The 12,628-nt window shown below is 51.0% G+C and overlaps 1 protein-coding gene across 4 annotated transcripts; it reads right to left on the bottom strand.

The window, feature by feature from the left end:
* Nucleotides 1–1,780: 1,780 nt before the first annotated feature.
* Nucleotides 1,781–11,966, bottom strand: PTCRA (pre T cell antigen receptor alpha). Of its 4 annotated transcripts, XM_054685832.2 has the most exons (5): nucleotides 11,813–11,966; nucleotides 5,367–5,409; nucleotides 4,272–4,474; nucleotides 3,345–3,389; nucleotides 1,781–2,358 (listed from the first exon to the last, which is right to left on the bottom strand). In XM_054685832.2, the coding sequence occupies exons 1-5, from the start codon at nucleotides 11,868–11,870 to the stop codon at nucleotides 1,937–1,939; spliced, it is 771 nt and encodes a 256-aa protein (XP_054541807.1). In that variant the 5' UTR covers nucleotides 11,871–11,966; the 3' UTR covers nucleotides 1,781–1,936. The 4 variants fall into 4 exon arrangements, with proteins under 4 accessions (XP_054541807.1, XP_003950895.3, XP_054541808.1 ...); XM_003950846.5 differs by lacking the exon at nucleotides 5,367–5,409 and having other exon boundaries at nucleotides 4,272–4,592; XM_054685833.2 differs by lacking the exons at nucleotides 5,367–5,409; nucleotides 11,813–11,966 and adding an exon at nucleotides 4,814–4,902 and having other exon boundaries at nucleotides 4,272–4,592.
* Nucleotides 11,967–12,628: the final 662 nt, after the last annotated feature.

Below are 12,628 nucleotides of genomic sequence, written 5' to 3'. Positions count from 1 at the left end.
CCAAAGTTGCTTCTCTGGGAAGTTGTCTGCAAATTGGCCATAAAACCCTGTTCCCTGATACCTTCTTGTTTCCTTCCTAGAGGTTGGATATTTATGCTATTTTTTGAAGACTTCAGAGAACTGAGGCCCAGGCCTTGCCACTTTCTGACTTTAGTTTCTTGTCCAAAACTGTGTTGGTAACAAAGCACTTTGGATAGGCAGGGGCTGTGGCATGTGGAATTCCGCAGTGTACAAGATCAGGACACCCTCCTAAGGTCCTCCATGTTTTCTAGGCTTGATAAGACTTAGGTTGGCTCAAGCTGGGCACAGTGGCTCACACTTATAATTCCAGCACTTCGGGAGGCCAAGGCAGGCGGATCACTTGAGGTCAGAAGTTCAAGACCAGCCTGGCCAATGTGGTGAAACCTTGTCTCTACCAAAAAATACAAAAATGAGCCAGGCATGGTGGCGTGTGCCTGTAGTCCCAGCTACTTGAGAGGCTGAGGTGGGAGAATTGCTGGAACCCGGGAGACAGAGATTGCAGTGAGTTGAGATCGCACCACTGCACTCCACCCTGGGGGACAGAGTGAGACCCTGTCTCAAAAAATAAAATAATAAAATAAAATATAAAATAAAATAAAATACTTGGGTAGGCTCAGAGCTTGGCCATGGCCCTTGATTCACCTCGGCTCAGAAGCCCTCCTGGGAAATAAGATTAAGCCAGCCTGACAGTGGAGATTGAGAAGCCTGGGCTCAGCATCTGACCGGACAGCTGGGAAGGGATAGTGGCCAGAGAAAGTCTGAGGCTATAGTTGGGCCCCTGCCCACACCCTCCCTCAGTCTGTGTGTCAGGGAAGGAACATGCCTTGTGGGGATGGTGGACAGATTCATCCGTAGAAGCTATGGGACCCTCCCACCCCCAGCCACCAGCACCCAAGAATCCCCAAAACAAGTGGGAGAATCTCCTTTCAGGCTGGTGAGAGATGAGCAGTGGAGGAGGCAGTGAGAGTTTTTATGGAACAGTAGCTGAGAGAGCACAGAGGCTCAGGGAAGCTGAGGGTGTCCTTGAAACCATGTGTTGGGGTGCTGGGGCATAGTTCCCCATCCCCTCCCTGGGGGAAGGAAGACTAAAGTTGATCCAGCAGACTATCCCATGGGGCCCAAGGGACAGGTGGATTTACATGACAGCACCCAGAGTCTCTTGGAGTGATTACTAGCGGAGAACCCTTGGGAAAGTCAGGATTTCCTGCCAGCGCTGGGCAAGCAGGGGACGCACACGTTATGCTCTACTGTGGAAGCCTCATACTTGATCAATACAAGAATCTTCTTTATGTAACAACCAGACCAAAAAAGCCAAACCTCTTTAGTACCTGGCTCAGGGTTGATACTTAAAGAATATTTGTCAAATGAATAATGACTCTTAATTGATTAATAAACTGTAAGTTTGGAATTAATATCTCATACTCTTGTTATTGAAAACGATCCTGTTCCCCAGAAACCCTGGCCCTGTTCACCTCTGTACAAGAGTTCACATCAGACCCACCACCCACCTTCCTGGGTTCCTGGGCTCTCTGCCCTGACCTCTCACAGAGGTTGGGCCAGGGTGAGGAGAAGAGGGGGCCTCCCTCCTTGCTGTGGGGGGAGGAGACAGCCGCCTTCCCAGCCACCAGTCCCACTCTGCAGTTCCCAAGTTCTATCTCAGGAAGCCCTCTTCCTCAAGGGAGCTTTCCTGGATTTTTCCTACTTCTAACTCTGCCAAATTCCTTCCTCCCAGGATAGACATGAATTCAAATATTTTTCATTTGCTGTGTCATTTAAGTTCTTTTTTAATGTTCTCAGTCATCTGCTCCCTAAATGCCCCTGTAACTGGGTGGATCACCATTCTCAAGGGGCCCCCTTTTGGATGGCAGAGACACAGCCTCACACAGTATGACGCAGGGGAGGTAGAGCCCTGCCCTCAGGCAGCTCCAGCCTGCAGAGGAGGAGGCAGGTCACCTGCAAAAAATGCTCCAAGACTCGAGGAAGGAGTCCTGAGGGCAGATCTTGAGCACCAGGCCCGTGCTGGGCAAGTGGGGTAACTGCTGAGGTAAGACCCTTCCCCCCATACTGGGCTCCTGGGCTTCCGACCCGGAGGGGTGTCACCCCAGCGGCAGTCCCGAGGCTGGGGTCTGGGTGAGCTGGTGGCCTCTCGTCCCCCAGTCTCCGTGGCCAGGTGCAGTCGATGGGAGCCGAGGGCTCGCAGGCGGGTGGTGGTTGCGGGGGAAGGCAGCAGGCCCGCGGGGTCGCACAGGCAGCTGCAGGTCAGGAGCAGGTCAAACAGCAGCAGCTTGAAGAGCAGCAGCCGCAGGACCCCCAGCCACAGCGCCCCACCCGGTGTCCCTGCGAGGAGGAACCGCTCAGGAGCCCGCAGGAGCCCGCAGCCCCCTACCCCAGGAGAGAACGGCGGAGAGGGCCTTGTCCTCTGCCCTTGCCCGTCCCCTTCACCCCCTCCTCCAGGGAAAGTCCTTCCCGGTGTCTAGCCTCCGTTCTTACTGGTAATAATAAATACCTTCCTGGCCTTCATTTTATTTTATTCCCCAACAATCATGGGGGTAGGGGTGGGGGCCACGCAGGAATTAATTAGCATCTGATGCAGAGAGTAACTAGCTCAAAATTCTTTTTTTTTTTTTAGATGGAGTCTCACTCTGTCACCCAGGCTGGAGGGCAGTGGCACGATCTCATCTCACTGCAACCTCCACCTCCCGGGTTCAAGTGATTCTTCTACCTCAGCCTCCTGAGTAGCTGGGACTACAGGCGTGTGCCATCACGCTCGGCTAATTTTTGTATTTTTAGTAGAGACAGGGTTTCACCATGTTGGCCAGGCTGGTCTCGAACTCCTGACCTCGTGATCCACCCACCTCGGCCTCCCAAAGTGCTGGGATTACAGGTGTGAGCCACTGCACCCGGCCTCAAAATTCTCTATTTGGTCGGGAAGCAGAGTTGGACCACAGCCCAACTTCATGACTGTCCATCCATGCTCTTCCCATCATCCCAGACAGCCTCCCATTTACACGGCCTCTAATGCTGAGATCCCCCTGCCTGGGCTGCCCAAGGAGGACTCCAAAGACCCCTCTGTTAGCTGTCACCTGTGCTTCTCAACTAATGTCCAGGAATTAGGCTGGGGTCAAAGGATTCACCCCCATCTTATGCTAGGTAGACTGAGGCCCACGCTAGCCAGTGCCCCAACCTAGCATGACAGCCTCTACATGGGACACCTACTGACCTCCAGTGTAAGACCCATTAGGCCAGAGCTGAATGCCCCACCCCCCGGGCCCAAGGTCCTGGTCCCAGCCTCTTATTCCCCACCCCTTGCCCAGAGTACTCACCCCTGAGAGGCTCCTGGGGGCAGGTCCTGGCTGTAGAAGCCTCTCCTGTTGTCCAGGGAGAAGCGAATGAGTCTTTGGGGATGGGCCATGCACTCTGGAGGGCATCCCCAGTGCTATGCCCAGGCCCTGGCACAGGGTGGGTGTCGAGGCATTTGGGGTAAATGGACAAGTGAGCCAGCAGCAGAAACCCTGAGCCCATTTGCTGCAAGTCCTCTGAAGACCCAAACATCCCTCACTTTGCAGTGTCCCCTGTTCTGTGCCCTGGGGAGGCTGGGGAGCCCGGAACTCTCAGATAAGGAACTGACTGTCTTCGCAGCATTCTTTGGAAGTCAGGGCACTTAGTTAACCAACATTCCCATTTGAAAGATGACAAAATTGAGATAATCCCTAGAGAGGAAGTAAGTCATCTGGTCAGTGATAATAATAGCTGACTGTTTCAAAATACAATGGAGGGGGAAACAAAAATAGCTGGCTTTAGACATGTTGCTTAACCTCCCCGTGCCTGTAAAATTGAGGGAATTATATGACCTGTCTCATAAATGTGAAGTCTGTAGAACACTGCCTGGAACAGAGTAAACACTCAATAACTGGTAGTGATTTGTTAATTAGTTTGGTCCTTATAGGGTGTCATGTACACAGGGTGATCTATCTATGTGTGTATAATGAATCCTAGGTGGAAGGAGGCATTTTTATCCTTGGAAGCCATGCTGCAAAGCCTGGATTTCAAACAGATATTGCAGTTGCAAATCCCAAAATTCATGGCCCTGAGGCCACTCTCCCCTGAGCCCAGGCGTCACCTCACCTGGAGGCTCTGCACTTGGACACCCTTCATGCCTTTGTGGCCTGGAGCCTGCCCTCCCTCCAACCATATCCTGGTGTGTGGAAGGGGACAGGGAGCATCCGCAAGGGCCCAGGCTCCATCCCCACCTGACAGCTGCACGGGCTGTGTACTCCTGCTGTGACCCTCAGCCCCAGGCCCAGTGTGGCAGACCAAAGGCTCCCAGGATGCCAGCTCCTCAGAAGGCAGGGAGAGATGGGCCAAGTTGGTCCAGGTGCCATCCGTTGCTGGGGAAGGGCCATAGGTGAAGGCATCCAGTGCACTGCCATTGCCGGCTGAGAACCAGATGGGGCTGTCAAGGCCAGGGGGTGCAACATCAAGGACCAGGCAGACCACCACCATCTGCTGCTTTCCATCCACCAGCAGCATGATTGGTGGGGCCAGAGAAGGAAAGGGTATGCCGCCCACACCTGCAAGAGAGCATGTACCTGTGGGTGCTAGACCAGCTTTTGGCCTCCCAGGCCAGCATTGTGTTGTAGGCTAGGGTTCTACATTTCTGTCTTTCCATCCATCCATCCTTCCACCATCCATCTACATGTCCTTCTAGCCACTCATCCATTCCTCCCTCCTTGCATTTTCCCATCTAGCCACCCTTCCTTCCCTCCATCTGCCCATCCTTTCATTCACTCACCTGTTTATCCATCCTTTCTTCTATCAGCCATCTATCCTCCATGTATTCTTTCTTTCTTTCTTTCTTTTTTTTTTGAGATGTAATTTTGCTCTGTTGCCCAGGCTAGAGTGCAGTGGCGCGATCTCGGCTCACTGCAAGTTCCACCTCCTGGGTTCATGCCATTCTCCTGCCTCAGCCTCATGAGTAGCTGGGACTACAGGTGCCCGCCACAGCGCCCAGCTAATTTTTATTTTTATTTTTAGTAGAGACGTGTTAGCCAGGATGGTCTCGATCTCCTGACCTCGTGATCCACCCGCCTCGTCCTCCCAAAGTGCTGGGATTACAGGTGTGAGCCACCATGCCCGGCCACCTCCATCTATTCTTTCTACCTTTCATCCATGTGTCTATCTATCCATCTACCCACCTCTCCTTCCATCCACTTGTCTATGATATCCGAGCCCCTTTCTGTGCCAGGAACTAGAGATACAACATTGGGTAAGTCATTGTCCCTGCTCTCAAGGAACTCAGTTCCATGGGAAAGACAGTAGATGTGTAAAAAAAATACTTGTAATACCCTGTTGTGGCAGCCTCTGGTGAGGAAGGGAAGGAAACAGGACCTGGAATGAGATTAGAATGGGCTTCAAATATATCTGTAACTTTTTGTTTCTTTTTTTAAAAGTCTGATTTAAATATGGCAAAATGTTAAACGTTTGTTAATCTAGGTGGAGTGTGCTTGGGTATTTTTTCTTTTATTCTCAGCCTTTTTCTGTAGCCTGTAGTTTTGTTTGTTTGTTTGCTTGCTTTTTGAAACGGAGTCTTGCTACGTCTCCCAGACTGGAGTGCAGTGGCACCATGTCGGCTCACTGCAACCTCTGCCTTCTGGGTTCAAGCCATTCTTCTGCCTCAGCCTCCCAAGATCCCACGCCACCAAGCCAGCTCATTTTTATTTTTATGTTTTTACTAGAGACTGGGTTTCTCCATGTTGGTCAGGCTGGTCTCTGACTCCTGACCTCAGGTGATCTGCCCGCCCTGGCCTCCCAAAGTGCTAGGATTACAGGCGTGAGGCACCACACCCAGCCTTTTTTTTTTTTTTTTTTTGAAAAAAAAAGCTTTGTTGGCCAGGCACGGTGGCTCATGCCTGTAATCCCAGCACTTCGGGAGGCCAAGGTGGGCAGATCACGAGGTCAGGAGATTGAGACTATCCTGGCCAACATGGTGAAACCCCATCTCTACTAAAAATACAAAAATTAGGTGGGCATAGTGGTGTGTGCCTGTAATCCCAGCTACTTGGGAGGCTGCGGCAGGAGAATCGCTTGAACCAGGGAAGCGGAAGTTGCAGTGAGCCTAGATCACGCCACTGCACTCCAGCCTGGCGACAGAGCAAGACTCTGTCTCAAAAAAAAAAAAAAAAAAAAAAAAAAAAACTTTGTTGGCTGGGTGCAGTGGCTCACGCATGTAATCCTAGTACTTTGGGAGGCTGAGGCAGGGCGATCACCTGAGGTCAGGAGTTTGAGACCAGCCTGGCCAACATGGTGGAACCCCATCTCTACTAAAAATACAAAAATTAGTCGGGCGTGGTGGTGCATACCCGTAGTCCCAGCTACTCAGGAGGCTTGAGGCAGGAGAATCGCTTAAACCCAGAGGCGGAGGTTGCAGTGAGCCAAGATCATGCCACTACACTCCAGCCTGGGCAACAGCACAAGATTCTGTCTCAAAACAACAACAACAACAAAAAAGGCTGGGTGTGGTGGTTCATGCTTGTAATCCCAGCACTTTGGGGGGCCAAGGCAGGCAGATCACCTGAGGTCAGGAGTTCGAGAACACCCTGGCCAACATGGCGAAACCCCGTCTCTACTAAAAATACAAAAAAATTAGCTGCGTGTGGTGGCACGTGCCTGTAGTCCCAGCTACTCTGGAGACTGAGGCACAAGAATCGCTTGAACCCGGGCAAAGGTTGCAGTGAGCTGAGATCGCGTCACTGCACTCCAGCCTGGGTGACAGAGTGAAAAAAAAAAAAACCTTTGTTTAGATATATAGTCCACATACCAGACAATTCACCCATTTGAAGTACAGGTGTATTATTTAATAATCTTAAGAACTAAGTCATGGCTGGGCGCTGTGGCTCAAGCCTGTAATCCCAGCACTTTGGGAGGCCAAGGTGGGTGGATCACGAGGTCAGGAGATAGAGACCATCCTGGCTAACACGGTGAAACCCCGTCTCTACTAAAAATACAAAATAATTAGCCGGGCGTGGTGGCAGCCGCCTGTAGTCCCATTTACTCGGGAGGCTGAGGCAGGAGAATGGCGTGAACCCGGGAGGCGGAGCTTGCAGTGAGCCAAGATCGCGCCACTGCACTCCAGCCTGGGCGACAGAGCAAGACTCCGTCTCAAAAAAAAATAAAATAAAAGAAAGAACTAAGTCATATGGGTACTACAAACATTTTTCCTATATTTTCCAAAATAATCCCTATTTCCCACAATCTTTTATTATTTTTTATTATTTTATTTTTTTGAGACGGAGTCTCTCTCTGTCGCCCAGGCTCAAGTGCAGTGGCACGATCTCGGCTCACTGCAAGCTCCGCCTCCCGGGTTCACGCCATTCTCCTGCCTCAGCCTCCCGAGTAGCTGGGACTACAGGCGCCCGCCAACACGCCTGGCTAATTGTTTATATTTTTAGTAGAGAAGGGGTTTCACTGTGTTAGCCAGGATGGTCTCCATCTCCTTGCCTCGTGATCCGCCTGCCTCGGCCTCCCAAAGTGCTGGGATTACAGGCGTGAGCCACCGCACCCGGCCTATTATTATTATTTTTTGAGACAGGGTCTAGCTCTGTCATCCAGGCTGGACTGCAATGGTGTGATCACAGTTCACTGGAGGCTTGACCTCCTGGTCTGCCAAGTAGCTGTGACCACAGGCACGTGTCACAACACCCGGCTACATTTTTAAAATACCTGTAGAGACATGGGTCTCCCTATGTTGCCTAGGGTGGTCTCAAACTCCTAGGCTCAAGCTATCCTCCCACCTCAGCCTCCCAAAGTGCTGGGATTACAGGCATGAGTCAACAGGCCCAGGCTGCAATCTTATTCTTTTCAGCAAAGATGACTCATTTAATATGTAACAAAAATTTTCTTTTATTTTTTTGAGATGGAGTCTCACTATCTTACCCAGGCTGGAGTGCAGTAGCACAATCTCAGCTCACTGCAATCTCCACTTCTGGGGTTCAAGAAATTCTCCTGCTTAAGCCTCCCGAGTAATTGGGATTACAGGTGTGCGCCACCAGGTCTGGCTGATTTTTTTTGTATTTTTTGTAGAGACAAGGTTTCACCATGTTGGCCAGGCTGGTCTCCAACTCCTGACCTCAAATGATCCACTCACCTCAGCCTCCCAAAGTGCTGGGATTACAGACGTGAGCCACCACACCTGGCCCAGAATGTTATTTTTGAACATTGTAATTTTTTTTCTTTTTTTTTTGAGACAGAGTCTCTCTCTGTTGCCCAGGCCGGAGTGCAATGGCATGATCATGGCTTACTGAGGCTTCGACCACCCGGGTTCAGGCAATCCTCCCACCTCAGCCTTCCCAGTAGCAGGGACTACAGGCACGTGCCACCATACCTGGCTAATTTATTTTTTATTTTTTGTAGAAATAGGGTTTCACTATGTTGTCCTAGCTGGTCTTGAACTTCAGCGCTCAAGAGATCCTCATGCCTGGGCCTCCCAAAGTGCTGGGATTATAGGCATGAGCCACTTTGTCCAGCCTGCAGTTTTTTGTGAATTAGGTATAGCCAGACGAAAGAAATGTCCCAGAGTGCAGGGAAGGAGGCCAGAGAATCTTGTGAGGATGTAGGCGTAAAGGGTACTTAGGAAAGATTTCTTACAAGCCAAATAATTAGCCTAGGCCAGGCGTGGTGGCTCACGCTTTTATTCCCAGCACTTTGGGAGGCTGAGGTGGGCAGATCACAAGGTCAGGAGATCGAGACCATCCTGGCTAACATGGTGAAACCCCGTCTCTACTAAAATACAAAAAATTAGCCGGGCGTGGTGGCACGCACCTGTAATCCCAGCTACTCTGGAGGCTGAGGCAGGAGAATTGCACTCCAGCCTGGCGACAGAGCGGGACTCTGTCTCAAAAAATTAAAAAAAAAAAAAATAGGTGGACGGATCATGAGGTCAGGAGATCGAGACCATCCTGGCTAAAATGGTGAAACCCTGTCTCTACTAAAAATACAAAAAATTAGCCAGGCATGGTGGCAGGCACCTAGCTGGGAGGCTGAGGCAGGAGAATGCCGTGAACCCGGGAGGCAGAGCTTACAGTGAGCCAAGATTGCACCACTGCACTCCAGCCTGGGCGACAGTGCGAGACTCTGTCTCAAAAAAAAAAAAAAAATTATCCTACTAACACATAAATGGTAAGTTGTCCATTCAGGATTTGAACTCTCAGATCTCTGTGACTCCAAATCCCCTAAACCATCTCACTTTGAAGGATGACTAAGATTTTGCCATGTGACACAGTGGACCATCTAGGACATAGCTTCAGACAGAGCTAAGCGTGACTCCTGACTCATTCACTTAATTTTCTGAGTCTTTATTTTATTTCATTATTATTATTATTATTATTATTTTTGAGATGGAGTCTCACTCTATTGCCCAGGCTGGAGTGCAGTGGCGGGATCTCCGTTCACTGCAACCTCCACCTGCCGGGGTTCAAGCGATTCTCCTGCCTCAGCCTCCTGAGTAGCTGGGATTACAGGCGCCTACCACCACGCGTGGCTAATTTTTGTATTTTTAGTAGAGATGGGGTTTCACCATCTTGGCCAGGCTGGTCTTGAACTCCTGACCTCGTGATCCACCTGCCTCAGCCTCCCAAAGTGCAAAGTGCTAGGATTACAGGCATGAGCCCCATGCCTGGCTTTTTTTTTTTTTGAGACTGATTCTGGTTCTGTCGCCTAGCCTGGAGTGCAGTGGTGGGATCTTGGCTCAGTGCAACCTCCTCCTCCCGGGTTCAAGCAATTCTCCTGCCTCAGCATCCTAAGTAGCTGGATTACAGGCACCTGCCACCATGTCCAGCTAATTTTTGTATTTTTTAGTAGAGATGGGGTTTCGTCATGTTGGCCAGGCTGGTCTCAAACTCCTGACTTCAAGTGATCTGCCCGCCTTGGCCTCCCAAAGTGCTGGAATTACAGGCGTAAGCCACCGCGCCCAGCCAATTTTCTGACTCTTTTTGTTTGTTTTGTTTTGTTTTCATTATGTATTTATTTATTTATTTATTTAGGTTGAAGGAACAATATTTTTTGTGAGTCCCAGTGGTCTCATCAATATAATGGTGTTAGGCCGGGCTCAGTGGCTCATGCCTGTAATCCCAGCACTTTGGGAGGCTGAGTCAGGTGAATCACTTGAAGTCAGGAGTTCGGGACCAGCCTGGCCAACATGGTGAACCCCTGTCTCCACTAAAAATACAAAAATTAGCCGGGCATGATGGTGGGCGGCTGTAATCCCAGCTACTTGGGAAGCTGAGGCAGGAGAACCGCTTGAACCTGGGAGGCAGAGGATGCAGTGAGTTGAGATTGTGCCATTGCACTCCAATCTGGGCAACAGAGCAAACTCTGTCTAATAATAATAATAATAATATAACAGGCTGGGTGTGGTGGCTCACGTCTGTAATCCCAGCACTTTGGGAGGCTGAGGCGGGCGGATCATCAGGTCAGGAGTTCAAGACCAGCCTGGCCAACACAGTGAAACTCCGTCTGTACTAAAAATACAAAAAATTAGCTGGGCGTGGTGGCAGGTGCCTGTAATCCCAGCTACTCGGGAGGCTGAGGCAGGAGAATCGAGTGAACCCGGGAGGTGGAGGTTGCAGTGAGCCAAGATCACACCATTGTACTCCAGCCCGGGCGACAGTGCGAGACTCTGTCTCAAAAATAAATAAATAAATAATAATAATAATAATAATAATAATAATAATATAATGCTGTTAATAATACCAGCCCAGCAAAATTGTTGTGAAGAGTAAAGGCCATAAGTGTAAAATGCCCTGGCAGATAAGTATTAGTGCAATTATTGATATTAATATTAATAAGGCATTGCAAACAAAGGTAGTAGAGAAGGCTGGGCACAAGCTCCAGGACTCAACCTCCAGAGCCTTTTCAGTTATATAGATAGAGACATTCCCCAAGTTGAGTTCAGCTTCCACTTCTTCCATGAAGCATCCCAGGATTGTCCCTGCTTACCCTGGTTACTTCCTTCCCGAGCTCAGGCCTCCTGCCATGGGCTCCCTGTGTTCCACATAGGTGTGGTTTATCTCCCTAATGAAGGAGTGCCTGTGAGAATCTTGGGGCCAGCTCTAGATCAAGGAGACCCCCCTGACTCAAAAGTCATGGACCTTCCCCCACCACATACATGCACACATGCACATGCTTCTAGATGAAGCTGGAATTTTCCCCTCAAAACATGAGTCCTTTGGCTCCAGCCTTGATCATGGGAGGGCTGGGGGTAAATACCCTGGGAAGAGGGCTTGGGACCTATCCTGAGCCCATTGATAAGGGTGAGCTGGGAGTGAACTTGAGACACCCTGAGTCCTATTGAACTAGGGCAGGCATCCTGAGGGCAAGAAGGACAGGACAGGACCTCACACTGTTACCCATATGACATCATTGCATATCACATCACACACACTGGCTACCATAACCCCACCTTCTATGGATGCCCATCCAGTTTGTTCTCATTTCTCTATACCTCTAAGAGGGGCAGCCTCCCTATCAACACTGTGGGCTCCAGGGCAGGAGGACATAGGAGCCCCAGAGCAAGGTGGCTGGGAGGAAGAGTACAATGGGAAGAGTATAGTGGGGACCCTCTATATAGGGTCTCCTCCCCAGAGGTCCCCTCCCCAGAGGGACCCTCCCCAGAGGTCCCTAAATATCTCTTGTCCTGCCTCCCTGCAGCCCATCAATACCCAGGGAGGTCCAGAGTGAGGGGATGGGCTTGGGCAGACTGAGGAGGGACAGAGAGGAAGGCAAAGAGGGGGCTCACCTGTGGGTAGGGCTGGACACCCAAGGGCCAGGAGAAGTAGCAGCCATGTCCCGGCCATGGCCCACTCGGAAGGAGGCAGGACCCAGCTGCAGACCTGAGTTGCGGCTGGGGGAGGAGGCACCCACAAGACTGCCTTCTAGGCCACAGGCCCAGCTGCACCTCAGCTGCTCTACCACGAGCCGTTTCCCCTGGTGACGGGCCCCTACTCCTGCCCTGGCCCCCAAACCCAATCTTGTCTCACGGGCCAGGGAGCACAGGGTGCGTCTCCCACACCAGGAGCCGGACACCTGCACTCCCTCTGAAGAGACAGCACTTCAGTCTGCAAAGTCCCGCTTCAGGGCAGCTACCATCCACAGGACATGGAGCACCAGGTGGCTTAACAGGGGCTTGACATACAGCCCTTCACTTGATCCACTCAACCACTGAGTTACATTTCACAGGTGAGGCAACTGAGGCTCACAGAGAGTGAGGGACCCGCCCAGGGCCACACAGCTGACAGGTACCAGAGCCAGGGCTTGAACTGTTTTTAGATGGCTGGCTTTATTATAGGCAAAAAGATACCCAGGGCCAGGCGCAGTGGCTCACGCCTGTAATCCCAGCACTTTGGGAGGCTGAGACGGGCGGATCACAAGGTCAGGAGATCAAGACCATCCTGGCTAACACAGTGAAACCCCGTCTCTACTAAAAATACAAAAAAATTAGCTGGGCGTGGTGACGGGCACCTGTAGTCCCAGCTATTCAGGAGGCTGAGGCAGGAGAATGGCGTGAACCCGGGAGGCGGAGCTTGCAGTGAGCCAAGATTGTGCCACTGCACTC

Source organism: Pan troglodytes, chromosome 5 (assembly GCF_028858775.2).
Source record: "Pan troglodytes isolate AG18354 chromosome 5, NHGRI_mPanTro3-v2.0_pri, whole genome shotgun sequence".
Classification (NCBI taxonomy): Eukaryota; Metazoa; Chordata; class Mammalia; order Primates; family Hominidae; genus Pan; species Pan troglodytes.
Note: the sequence above shows the minus strand (reverse complement) of the source record. Positions and strands in the feature narration are given on the sequence as shown.